Below are 13,398 nucleotides of genomic sequence, written 5' to 3'. Positions count from 1 at the left end.
TTATGTTGTAGGGATTAACATCCAAACATGGACCAGTTGTTAAAGGTCATGACCCTGCTGAGAAATGCATAGCCAAGAGTCAACCTTAGTGACCCTATCATACATCACCCTCTCCTTCCCTTGAGAAGACCCTGACAATGATGAAGGTTGGGGTAAATAAGTATAAAACATTTAAATAAAAAACGCCTAATATTAAAAGTGGTCCTCCAAATCCGGGGTAGTGACAGGCAAAATATTTTTTTATTTATTTATTTTTTTTAAATCAATGATGAATGTCAAGATTTGTCTAGGTAGGTAGACTGAATTTCAAACCAATTATCTACAGTTTAATTCATCAACGATACTCTACCCCACTGCTCTCCGAGAGTGTGGATCTCTGGTTTCTATGGAGATGACCTGGATGCCTCTGGTGCAGGGGGTGGGGTCTGACTCACCTGGTGGGTAGTTGATCCTGTCTGCAGGGATGGAAAGGAGAGAGTCCACGATGGAAGACCTTCTCTGGAGGAGAACAGAGATCATCTCAAATCCCTCTGGGCCCAGTAGCTCAAACAGCTGGATGAGAGCGAGAGAGAGATTCAAAGAGCGAGATAGAGGAGCAGAGAGAGAGGGGGGAGATGAAGAGAGATATGAGAGAGAAGATGAAGAGAGATATGAGAGAGAGAGAGAGTGGGAGACATGGTGTGCTTAAGCCAAAAACACTAAAGCAGTAAACAAACACATCCTATGGTTCAACCTCCATCCTCCCCTCCAAACACATGCTTGCAGTGCCAAGAATGAACACCTGGTGATTACCATGCCCAAAGTAAGTCTGGGCCTGAGACAGAATAATGCTGTGCCGCTTAGCCCCCCAAACACAGCCACCTGGCACTTAGCTGGCTGGGGACAGCAAAACAACAGTAAACCTGACTGGGAGGGAAGCGATCACTGAGCTAGGAGCTGGCTAGCACAGGAGAGAAACATACAGTATTAACCATAGGGGGTGGAAATGCTGTGTGCAACAGACACAATGAGTATGTTTACATGCACACTAATATACAGTGTACAAAACATAAAACATTTAAAAAAAGAAAAATTTAAACAATCTTTATTTAACTAGGCAAGTCAGTTAAGAACAAATTCTTATTTACAATGACAGCCTAAAGGTTTAAGTGCCTTTGAACGGGGTATGATAGTAGATGCCAGGCGCACCAGTTTGAGTATGTCAAGAACTGCAATGCTGCTGGGTTTTTCACGCTCAACCGTTTCCTGTGTGTATCAAGTAAGGTCCACCACCCAAAGGACATCCAGCCAACTTGACAACTGTGGGAAGCATTGGAGTCAACATGGGCCAACATCCCTGTGGAATGCTTTCGACACCTTGTAGAGTCCATGCCCTGATGAATTGAGGCTGTTCTGAAGGCAAAAGGGGGTGCAACTCAATATTAGGAAGGTGTTCCTATTGTTTAGTGAACCCAGTGTAATATATTAAACTGATTATGGCAGGATGCAGATTATGCAAGTCATGTCAACACTTTACTCTGCTTATGTTAAATCAGCGAAAAGTATATATCAAAGTAAGCATCCACCAAATAAAACACCTAGTTTTCTAACCAATCTGGAATTATTAGGAGATGTAAACAGTTTAATCTGTGTTCCAGCGGTGTAATTGATCTGCACATTTACCAGCACATGAATCTTAGAATTCATTTTCACATACAAACTTTATGTCCAAACTCAATTTGGCTCCACAAAAATAACATGATCGTTGTGGTAGAACGTTTATTTTGATTGCCGATTTTCGGTATTTATTTAAGTCCCATCAGGAAGACTGACTTCAGATGTGTCCATATATAAACATGATTATTAGGGAAATCGTTTATGTGCATGTAACCGTACTCAATGAGACATCAAAACCCACATAGTACCTGACATTAGAAGATATGAGCAGTCTTGAATATATTCAGAATGTTTTATATCCTGCATACATTTGTTTTGAAATAATAAAATATAATACAAAACTGATCATTCAATCCATGCTTTTCAGTTTGCAGATGGATAAATGGATGGAAAGAGAGTCTTTGCTCTTTTGCTTTTCCACATCCTCTGGGGACTTGGTTAGCCACCGCGGTAGGGGAGCCAAACAACAGACGCACTTTGATGATGGCAGGTGACAGGTCACCCGCCCTCCTTTGTGAAGGGTAGTCTTTGTTTCGGTGTGCTGGGTCTTGGTTTTATTCTGTCTCCAAAGTCCTTTCCCTCTCAGTGACTGGAGGGTCGTTCCATGTCGTTTCAGAAAGCAATGACACCCACAATCTCAGATTGTTCCGAAATAATTTCTGTAGTTAGAAACATAAGATTTGGCATTGGGGGGGGTGGCCTTTTGACAAATGCTTTGGAATCCGCATGTCTTACTCATTGTCAGAATTCTTTTAGGTCCAAATCGGATGTTATGTACTATATTTAATGAATTTGGGTGCAATCAATTAGCTTAATTTCTCAGAGATCAAATTATATTTGAACAAAATAATGGTGCAGGGTCTCCATCCCGCTCTAGTGACTCCTTGTGGCGGGCAGGGTGCATGCACGCTGACTGCTGTCGTTAGCTGTACGGTATTTCCTCAGACACATTGGTGTGGCTGGCTTCTGGGTTAAGTGAGCAGTGTCAAGAAGCAGTTTGACTTGGCAGGGTCGTGTTTCGGAGGAGGATTGGCTCAGAGATGGGACAAGACTAACTACCAATTGGATGTCACAAAATGATCTGTAAACTTCTGTTTCTTACTACAGAAATGATTTCAGAACAATCTGAGGTGGTGGGTGTTGAAATCCTTGTGCTTTTTGAGGTGGAATGACCCCGGGACTGTGTTGTTATTCTTGTTCTGTTTTTCACCTGCTGCCCGGAGAATTTTTTTTATTTTTATGGGCACTCATGAATTCTGTCCTTGAAGTTCATTGGATCCTCTCAGCCTAGAAGGAAAGGTGAGGAGGACAGAGGAGTCCACTGGGAGTGAGAGACAGTTTTCCCCTTAGAAGGAAGGAGCTCACAGACCTAACCACCCTGAAGGATTTTTTTTTTTTTTTACCTTTAAGCCTGGATGAGGCTGATATATTAGGTGAACCATAGATTGTTCTAGAAAACGCATAGGCTACAACAAGCTTTCAGGAAGACAGGCAACTATCAGGGACCACATAGATCACTGGTTATAATACAAATGTTGGATGAGACTGCCATACAAGCAGCACACCCGCATACAGTATGTCTTAGCGCAGTCAAAACTAGGAATATAATTACTCATCAAGTCTATATCCTGGTGCTTTAATGGAGCTACAGCTCTTTTCACAACCACCAAAAACGTAGCTTTAAAACCAAGCTCTCTTTCTCAAGCCACTGCTATTGCAGCAAATGTCATCATTCCAGGGGTACAAATGAGAGGTAATAAAATAAAATAAAAAGCGGGGGTTTATCCTCTGTCACATGTAATGGTACAGACCCTTTAAACATTGCTGTTGAATTTGGAGTCACTCGCAGAGAGGTGCGTGGAGTGCACACACACAAAGGGCACTCCACATCTAAAGATGTCAGTAGGAGAGTTGGCTTCCAAATGTCAGCTACGTGAAGAACATTAGAAGAGAATGTAGACTCAGGTATTAGTAAAACCTACACTGTCTGCCGTGTAGAGAAGGAAAGAGAAAGGGAGGGAGAAGGACTCAAGAGGACAGAATTAGACACTGTTCATCTAATTCAGGAGGGAAAGTTATGGATGAAATCTCATTGTCAGAGGTCTCAGCATGTGGCCTACAGGAAGGAGCGTGCGGTGGGCCTACAGGAAGGAGCGTGCGGTGGGCCTACAGGAAGGAGCGCGCGGTGGGCCTACAGGAAGGAGCGCGCGGTGGGCCTACAGGAAGGAGCGCGCGGTGGGCCTACAGGAAGGAGCGCGCGGTGGGCCTACAGGAAGGAGCGCGCGGTGGAAGGAGCGCGGGTGGGCCTACAGGAAGGAGCGCGCGGTGGGCCTACAGGAAGGAGCGCGCGGTGGGCCTACAGGAAGGAGCGCGCGGTGGGCCTACAGGAAGGAGCGCGCGGTGGGCCTACAGGAAGGAGCGCGCGGTGGGCCTACAGGAAGGAGCGCGCGGTGGGCCTACAGGAAGGAGCGCGCGGTGGACTACAGGAAGGAGCGCGCGGTGGACTACAGGAAGGAGCGCGCGGTGGACTACAGGAAGGAGCGCGCGGTGGACTACAGGAAGGAGCGCGCGGTGGCCTACAGGAAGGAGCGCGCGGTGGCCTACAGGAAGGAGCGCGCGGTGGCCTACAGGAAGGAGCGCGCGGTGGCCTACAGAGGGCACTCTAACCCTGATCTTTAACTGCTAACACACACGCATACAGACACACACCTCGTTTAGACTAGATGCTGGATAGGGGGGTAGAGGAGAACAAGCAGAACAGAGAGCCACTAATAAATTATATGAATTAAGGTGTGTGGCGACCTTGTGTTTTTGTGGGCTGCAGGGGCGCGAGGGAGAGAGAGAGAACGACTCTAAATTAAGGACCTGTATAAGAGATGGGAGCTCTGCCCAGAGCCTCATCAATTCATCCTCTCCTCTCCTCTGTCACAACCTGGCATCTCTCCCTCCCCCCCGCTCTCACTCTGTAAGTGTGTTATTTTCTTGTGGAAGAAGTGAACAACATGTCCCAATAACACCATGGTTCAGCACAGACTAAGTGCTGCCTTAATTGCCTGTTGTTGCCCAGTACTTCTAGCCCAGTTCTTCTAGCTAGTCTTGATTCATTGGTAACTGCGCAAATCCTTTCCACATACACTAAACCCAAGGTCTTTCCACCCTCTAAAAACCTGAGAGAATCTCAAACATTAAACCTGAACACTTTCACTTATTGTGTGGCATACAATACCGCTGCCTTTATCCTGGTGTGCATGTCAGGCATACTGCAGCCTTTATCCTGGTGTGCATGTCAGGCATACTGCAGCCTTTATCCTGGTGTGCATGCCAGGCATACTGCAGCCTTTATCCTGGTGTGCATGCCAGGCCTACTGCAGCCTTTATCCTGGTGTGCATGCCAGGCCTAGTGCAGCCTTTATCCTGGTGTGCATGTCAGGCCTACTGCAGCCTTTATCCTTGTGCGTATGTCAGGCATACTGCAGCCTTCCTAGGTGATGGGGCCTCCCTGGAGAAGCAGTAAGATCTTCCTCCTCTCCTACAATGTTAAGGTCAGCTCTCCAGAGCTCTCCAAACGTCATCTTTAGCATGAGACACGCACCACATCAACCTCACACACCCTGAGCTAAAGGCCAAGGTTGACCTGCCGTGGAGACGAGGTCCAAAGTGGATGTGGTCTGACCTGGGGTTTAAACCCCCAGAGGCCAGATGGGTAAGTTCAAGGAATAACTGAGGTTTGGGTCGGCATAATAGTGTGAATAAGGTAAAGGTGGTGTGAGAGGGTGCTGCTCACCTCATTCTGCAGCTCGTCGTCACTCTTGGTGGAGGCCAGCATCTCAAACAGGGAGGTGCACAGTTCCTCAGGGCTGGAGGAGATCATGTTGCCTCCGTTCAGGTACTTCTCCACCTCCCCTCTCAGGATGGTCCCATCCCCAGAGCTCTGAGCCCCTCCCGGGCTTAGCCTGCCTCCATCCGCCTCTCCCCCATTACTCCTGCGACCTTGGTGGTTGTTGAGGAAGCTGTGGAAGTCCAGGCCTCCACCAGGGGTCTCGTCCTCAGGGCCCCCCGCCCAGGGCAGGGCCTCCTGGGGGTCCAGGGTGTAACAGTCATAGGAGAAGGTGATGTTGCGTCCGAAGGCCGAGCCGCGCTGAGGGGCGCGACAGGAGCTCTGGGAACGAACAAACTCCTCCACCTTTAAAACATGAATAAATAAATAAAGGCATAAATTATAAGGAAAATATGATGGTAGAATAATAAAATACTAGGAAGAAAATGTATAAACCAAAAAGTAACTTTTTTCATATTTTATTTTAAGTAGACCTATATATAGTCAGTATTACAGTTGTCCCACCTGGGACTCTCCCAGAGGGGCCACAGCCCGGGACACAGCCGCACAGGAGGCGTCGGCTGCCGAGGAGGGGAAGGGCCCAAACATCTGCTTGATGGCCCTAGTCTCCTCGTGACCCACATGGTCCTTGTTGTGGAACGTCTCAAACAGGAAGACAGCAGCACTCTCAATGGTGTCCTGGCCATGCTCTGTCCCCACTGCCAGAGACATGGGGAAACAAGAAGATATTTAGTTAGCTAGATACCATCATCATTTATTATTCGGCTAGTTTCTTCAGTCCCACTCTTCAACCGAGGCAATATGGGCTGCCATCAGCATCACAAATATGCTGACACTGATGATGATCATTGTGATTATCAGAAAACCCACTACCATTACCATTACCATTAGTGATACCTAGCTGGCTAGTGGCTACAGCAATGTGACATTTCTTGCTGCACTGCTGTATGTTCCCGGCAGTAAAACGCTAGCATTGTCTAGCACTGCTCCTCAGAGAAAGACGGAAACGTGTCCTCTCTCCGTAGCTCATTTAGAGGGAATCGGGACTAATTGTCCAAAAGAGAAGAGGGAGAGAGGGGAGAAAGAGAGCGAGCGAGCGAGAGAAAGATAAAGGGTCATACTTAGAGGCAGAGATACAGATGAAAAGGATTTAAGCCAATTAAAATGGCCTAAAAGCATCTCACTCTCCACTGTGTGTGTCAGGGCACGATGGATGTTTTTCATCTTCATTCTCAGTGGGATTTGGAGCTTTACTTTATTCTCTACGCTCTAGGTAGAGACAGAGGCTAAGGGCACATTAAAAGGACAAAAATTGCATGGTCAAGAACCTTTCAAAAATATCCCAAACACATGTTTATTATCGCGGAAGGCTCTCTAGACTTTCAATGATGAAGACAAAAAATATAGTGGCGAACAGAAAGAAAATAAATTGAACAAAATTGGCTTTTTTTCTCATGAAAATGCACTTTTATCACAGGGTTTCAAGGAGGTAGGTAGGCAGGCCATAATGCTTATCTTGGCGAGCTCTTAGACAGCATTTCAAAGTACATATCCTAACTGTACAACATGGTTTCAGTGACCTACTGCATGTCTCCATTGTTAGAATGTACTGTACACTTATTTTCTGACAACATCCTGACATTCTCCACTAAAACACCTTAGCTAAGGAACCTGCATCAAGCTTCTACACTAGATTATGCATCTTTCAGAGATACTGGCCCTGGCCTGATTCTCTGTTGAAAGCCTCTTGTATGACACCCCCAGGTAGTCAGCCTCTACTAGCTATCCTGAGCTCTTGATCCCCCACATACATGTAGCTGCTGTTAAAACCCCAGGCTTGTTCTTAATTTGTCTTCCCTCGATTCCTTGTGTCCTCTCTCCTCATCACCTTCTCAAAACACATCCTCTGGGGCCTCCTGAGTGGCGCAGTGGTCTAGGGCACTGCATCGCTGTGCCACCAGAGACCCTGGGTCCGAGCGACCGCGAGGTCCATGGGGCGATGCACAATTGGCCTAGCGTCGTCTGGGTTAGGGAGGGTTTGGCCGGTAGGGAAATCCTTGTCTCATCGCGAACTAGTGACTCCTGTGGCAGGCCGAGCACAGCGCACGCTAACCAGGTCGCCAGGTGCACGGTGTTTCCTCCTACACGTTGGTGCGGCTGGCTTCCGGGTTGGATGCGCACTGTGTTAAGAAGCAGTGCGGCTTGGTTGGGTTGTGTTTCGGAGAATGCATGGCTTTTGACTTTCGTCTCTCCCGAGCCCGTACGGGAGTTGTAGCAATGAGACAAGATAGTAACTACTAACAATTGGATACTACAAAATTGGGGGGAAAAGGGGGTAAGATTCACACACAAAAAATAATAACAAATACATTTTAAAAACACGTTCCTCTAATGCGTTTTGAGAAGGTGAGGAGAGGGGACGTGAGGAATCGAGGAGAGAGGACGTGAAAAATCGAGGAGAGACAAATTGAGGGAGCCTCAAAGATGCCTTCTCGTGTGTCCTGCAGGGCCTCAGTCTCTTCCTGTACACTACAGAGGTGCTCCGCCCGGGGGTTAGGGGGACAGAGGGGGTGTGTGTGTGTGTGAGAGAGAGAGAGATCTCCCCCCCCAATCAGGCAGTATCAGAATAGTAATAAGAGCAGTAGGAGTTGGCCGTGTGTTGCACCACTGTACGACTTCTGGAGGAGTTGTGGGGGATTTGCATCTAATCTAATTATAAGTCATATCAGGAAATCTGAATGCCGTTGTGGGGCGGTCCCTGCGGTTCCTTTTGGTGGAGCAAGCTCTCCCTAGGAGGTTGAATCCCAACAGTGGAGGGGAGGCTCAGTGCTTTGTCTTGAGACTAAAAACTATAGAGGACGATTGCACATTTTGACGGCGAGGAAATATAATACATTTAAGTGCGGCCCTTCGGACCTCGGTGAAGACCAAATGCGGCCCTCGAGGCAAAATTAGTTTGACACCCCTGGCTTAGTGTATATCATCCAAGCCAATGAGTTGATTACCTATTACCTATCAGTGTTTAACCTATATTAATTTAGTGGTGGCGCCCCATGGAATGGACAACCCCATGATTCAGCCCATTTAAAGCCGCCATGCAACATAAGCTGGTCTAAAGGTTATAATTCTTTAAAAGGGAAAATTTCATTTCAGATGGTGTCTACAAAACAACAACTGTCTTTGCCACTGCTTGGAATAGTCCTAGGGAAAACACTGTCTATTCACCCTCACAGATACCATAACATTAAAATGGTGCTCTTTGACTGAACGTGCATCCCTGCCAGTCAAGCGAGTTGATTACCTATCTGCTTGGCAGCCTGTAGGATGCTCTTCAGCTCCTGTGCTGCAGCCTGCTGCTCTGCCTTCTCCAGGTGCTGAGTGAAGAACTGGACTATCTTCTGCCATGTCAGGCCCTCTCTGGAGAACAGCTCCTGCCTCTTCAGACGCTTGGTCTAACATAAGACAAACAGACAGCAAGGGGATAAAGTTACAGATTTATCATGAAACTACATAGATATTGGATGCACAGTGACCTCTCTCTGCATATCCCTCTCTATCACACACAAAAACACAGCAGAGGGTAATTCTAAGTCCTTTTCATAACTCAAAGACATAGTGCAGCAGCTCATGCTAAGTTCCTTGCATAGCGAGCGACTTTGAAATTAGCCTTTCCTTTAGCATTGGGTATTAGTGCTCATCAGGTCAGGGGGTTCAGTGCAAGGAGGGGCGGCAGCAGTATTAACACCATGCCTTTATTACAATCAGCACTTCTATGTCCTCTAGAACTAAAGAATTTTAACTGATAATCTCCCAGCGACCCTCATTAGTCCCTCTTTTCCCTCAAGCAGCAGTTTTCACACTGTGGAGGATTTAGCACTGGGAGAACAGGGCAAGAGGTGGTGGTCTGAGGACCAGGCCCAATTTCCTCCTAAGCAAAGTATCTCAATACACACCAACAACTTAACAAGCCCCCGATCAGAATGAGAGAGGAGAAAATAGGGGAATAGAGGCAGAGGCAAAGATTTGAATATATTGTGAAATGGGAGAGAGAGAGAGCGGATTAAAGAAGATAACAGGAAAAGAGAGGTAGTATGGTAAATGGGAGAAAGCTGGAGAAAGCAATATCAAGGAGGGAAGTGAGTGAAAAAAACACTACAAGTAGCCTGTGTTCACAACAGTCCAAAGCATCCTCCTCAATTAGCTTAATTCACATACGTAATCAGCTCCACCTCCCTCTTATAATAAAGCAGGGCGGTGAATTTCTAGGGACCTCAAGATGCGATATCACAATACTACGGTGCCAATATGATATGTATTGTGAATCGATACTGTGATTTTATCGCGATTCAATGTTACAAACCTATTGGAGTTTTGGTGCTGGCACAGCCAGACTAGGGATAAAATAACATTGCAATATTGTTAAATTGCCATAGTGTCCATTCACAAAGGTTAGTCAGATATGGTCTATAATGTAACTTGCTTTGGGTTAGCCTTACCTTCAGATCATATACTTCTTCAGTGAAGTCTTCCTGCTTGCTGACAGTAGAGAAGGAGCGCAGGGCGCCGGTGAGCCGGGGTGGAGACATTGGTTGCCTACCACTCTGTGGTCCATAAGATTCTACCAAACACAGTATATTTCTGATCTGAAAGATTTAAAAAATATTCACATTTAGGGTATAAAATCAAATAGCGGAGTAAACAAAACAATACATTTTCCCTCACCACCAACAAAGAGACTTGATTTGTTTTCAATTGGAAGATTACGTAGATGCATTACGTAGATGCTGTCATAACTGAAGAGTTGGGTAAACAATTTAGGTAACGTAGCTAAAATGCTTGGTCTGACAGCCTCTCAACTCCATTGACAACTAGCTAACGTTATCTAACTCTGGCTAGCATCATAAATTAGTTAGCTAGCTCAGCTGACAATGCATGTCGTGGCTAACAATAATACAGCCACTTGCCAAAACGAGTCTTTGAAAGAAATGCTGTAATTTCAATGTCAACAACGTGACTTTGTAGACATGAATAGAATAGTTAACATGAGCTAACTAGCTAGCTTAGCACATTTAGAGTGAGACCAAATGGAGAGACTTGCGTTAGCTAACAGCTAACGTTAGCTGCTCAATTTAACACGTCTCCCGATACAATGCAATGGCCACAAATGCAGGACAGTGTGGTACTTGTCATCATAATAATACGAACAAAGAGTGTATGGATAAATTGTACCTGTACTCGTAACGACAGCAAGGACTTAATACTCACGTTTCTACACTTTCAGAAGCGTTTACATCAGATGGTTCGTCAAAGGTGGCGTAGTGGGTATTGTAGTACATTTATGGATACTTGTAGGCCTGTAGACATGGAAAGGACTACAATATCCATATTAATCGATACAAGAAGCAAGGCATCAGTAATCGATTTGTGAGAGAGAAATCAGCGAACTACAGGTATTTATGACAATTATATTTGCCTACAGTAGCATCAAAGATACTGATAACTAACTCCTTTAATTTGTAAAAATATTATTTTCACAGGTATATTTTTGGGGTTATGAAACGGGTCCCTTCGTGGAAAGGTTTGGGAACCCCTGGAGTAGGGGAATAATAGAAGAATGTAATTACACCTTTCTAGCTATAAGTTTATTAATCAGTGATGATAACTGGTCTGTGGGTCAAAGGTTGGCCCATAAACCGTGTTCAGGTGCTAGTCAGAACTAGGAAACTCTGACATTTCTGACTTGCTGACTGGTTGTAGGAAAAGTTTCCTTGTTCCAGCTAGCAAAATGACCTCTGTGGTAAACACAGATTTAGGAGATCCCTATACGCTTTGTTCTATGAGAAATATTAATCAGCTAACTTAACTTTTGTGCATTTTGAATCATTTACAGTATGTAATCAAAACAAGCACATACAAGCACATAAGGCTTCATAATTCATAAAGTTAATGTTAATTGCGTGACATAATCTTTTATTTTATTTATTTATTTCACCTTTATTTAACCAGGTAGGCTAGTTGAGAACAAGTTCTCATTTGCAACTGGGACCTGGCCAAGATAAAGCGTAGCAATTCGACACATACAACAACACAGAGTTACACATGGAATAAACAAAACATACAGTCAATAATACAGTAGAACAAAAGAAAACAAAAAGTCTGGCCCACGTAGGGGTAAATGTAGGAAAAATAGCGTCACACAGCTTCCAGAAAAAAGTTGTTTTCAAACTAGGGATTCCGTGGCTAATTGAGGTAAAACAGTAATTCTGCTCAAAGATTAGGACTACAAGCTGGTGAGCTCTATTAAGGCCCAGCAGTAGGCTACTAGTTAAATGGGATACATTCCAAACTGCTCATAATTCTGCTCATAAATTCCCCCATACTTGGTTTGAACCCTGGCGGGACATAGGCCTACTTTGAAGTGAGTTCAATGGAGATAACAAACAATCTTATTTCAATGTTTCACTGTATTAAAAATATAATTGTTTTTCTTATAAATAGTTGATGTAGGCCTAAATACATGTAATAACAAGACAACAGTGAACATGTTGCTTCCACATGAATGATGCAGCAAAAATGTCTAAAATCCTGTTTTTGCTTTGTCATCATGGGGTATTGTGTGTAGATTGATAAGGGGAAAAAACTATTTAAGACATTTTAGAATAAGGCTGTAACGTAACAACATGTGGAAAAAGTCAAAGGGTCTGAATACTTTCCAAATGCACTGTAAGTAGGACACGTGACATCCCGGCAACTTTGTAAAAAAACAAACACTTTATATCGGAGTTGTCTCAAGATGGCTAAGCATATTCACGACATGAGTACCCTAGTATCTCTCTCTATTGAATACAGGTGGTTGATGTCAACAACCATTATCGAATATTCAAAAAATGTATTAAAATAATGAGATTTATCCACCAACCCAAAGAGAGGAATAGGCGGGAGCTTTCTTGTCAGGATATCCATCATCTTTGGTGTAAACGGTGTGAAATGGCTAGCTAGTTAGCAGTGCACGCAAGTAGTGTTTCAATTGGTGATGTCATTCCCTCTGAGACCTTGAAGAAGTCGTTTTCATTGCTCTGCAAGGGCCATGGCTTTTGTGGAATGATAGGTAACGATGCTTCATGGGAGGTAGTTGATGATGTGTTCAGAGAGATCCTGGTTCAAACCCAGGTTGGGACAAGGAGAGGGACCGAAAGCCATATGTCATATTGTATAGAGAGAGGAACATTAGACTTAGTTAATTAATTACTTAGGAATAGGTGCTTGTGTATGCTTCGGCGTTTCTTCTCTACGGGGCATGGATTAGCCCTTGATCATGACTCCCAATTACATTACACATAAGAGTCGTTGGACGAAGATGTCTTCTGTACTGGGAGTTTTGTTATTAAGAGCCCAGATGCTCAATATGAACATTAACACGCGTCACTTGCGGTACGGTTTTGGAAGCATTATCTTATTTTTCATGTCAGTGAGAAATCATTTTCAAAAAACTCAAGTTTAAATTGTTACACATCTTGATGGGTTGGTGCCAGTGATCCCACACGGTCATATCTCATTGTTACAGCGCTTGTTTACGGCAAAGAGTCGGGAGACCACGTGTGCTAATTAGCTATCTAGCATGCTCCGAACAGCTGCGTGTAAGCTGTACAGTGTCTTTACATACATTTACATTACATTTAAGTCATTTAGCAGACGCTCTTATCCAGAGCGACTTACAAATTGGTGCGTTCACCTTAAGACATCCAGTGGAACAGCCACTTTACAATAGTGCATCTAAATCTTTTAAGGGGGGGGGGGGGGGGTGAGAAGGATTACTTTATCCTATCCTAGGTATTCCTGAAAGAGGTGGGGTTTCAGGTGTCTCCGGAAGGTGGTGATTGACTCCGCTGTCCTGGCGTCGTGAG

At 44.8% G+C, this 13,398-nt stretch overlaps 1 protein-coding gene across 1 annotated transcript in view; it reads right to left on the bottom strand.

Moving 5' to 3' along the window:
* The window catches only part of ascc3 (activating signal cointegrator 1 complex subunit 3), a 200,279-nt gene extending 189,418 nt beyond the window's left edge, over nucleotides 1–10,861 (bottom strand). Inside the window, exons 1-6 of the mRNA XM_065028002.1 lie at nucleotides 10,760–10,861; nucleotides 9,991–10,137; nucleotides 8,796–8,946; nucleotides 5,999–6,192; nucleotides 5,441–5,839; nucleotides 435–552 (exon numbers count right to left, since the gene is read on the bottom strand). Coding sequence (XP_064884074.1) covers nucleotides 435–552; nucleotides 5,441–5,839; nucleotides 5,999–6,192; nucleotides 8,796–8,946; nucleotides 9,991–10,080 — 952 coding nt within the window. The 5' untranslated portion in view covers nucleotides 10,081–10,137; nucleotides 10,760–10,861. The remainder of the gene's footprint in view (nucleotides 1–434; nucleotides 553–5,440; nucleotides 5,840–5,998; nucleotides 6,193–8,795; nucleotides 8,947–9,990; nucleotides 10,138–10,759) is intronic.
* Nucleotides 10,862–13,398: the final 2,537 nt, after the last annotated feature.

Source organism: Oncorhynchus nerka, linkage group LG14 (genome assembly GCF_034236695.1).
Source record: "Oncorhynchus nerka isolate Pitt River linkage group LG14, Oner_Uvic_2.0, whole genome shotgun sequence".
Taxonomy (NCBI): domain Eukaryota; kingdom Metazoa; phylum Chordata; class Actinopteri; order Salmoniformes; family Salmonidae; genus Oncorhynchus; species Oncorhynchus nerka.
The sequence above is the reverse complement of the archived record's forward strand: the minus strand, read 5'-3'. Positions and strand labels throughout refer to the sequence as shown.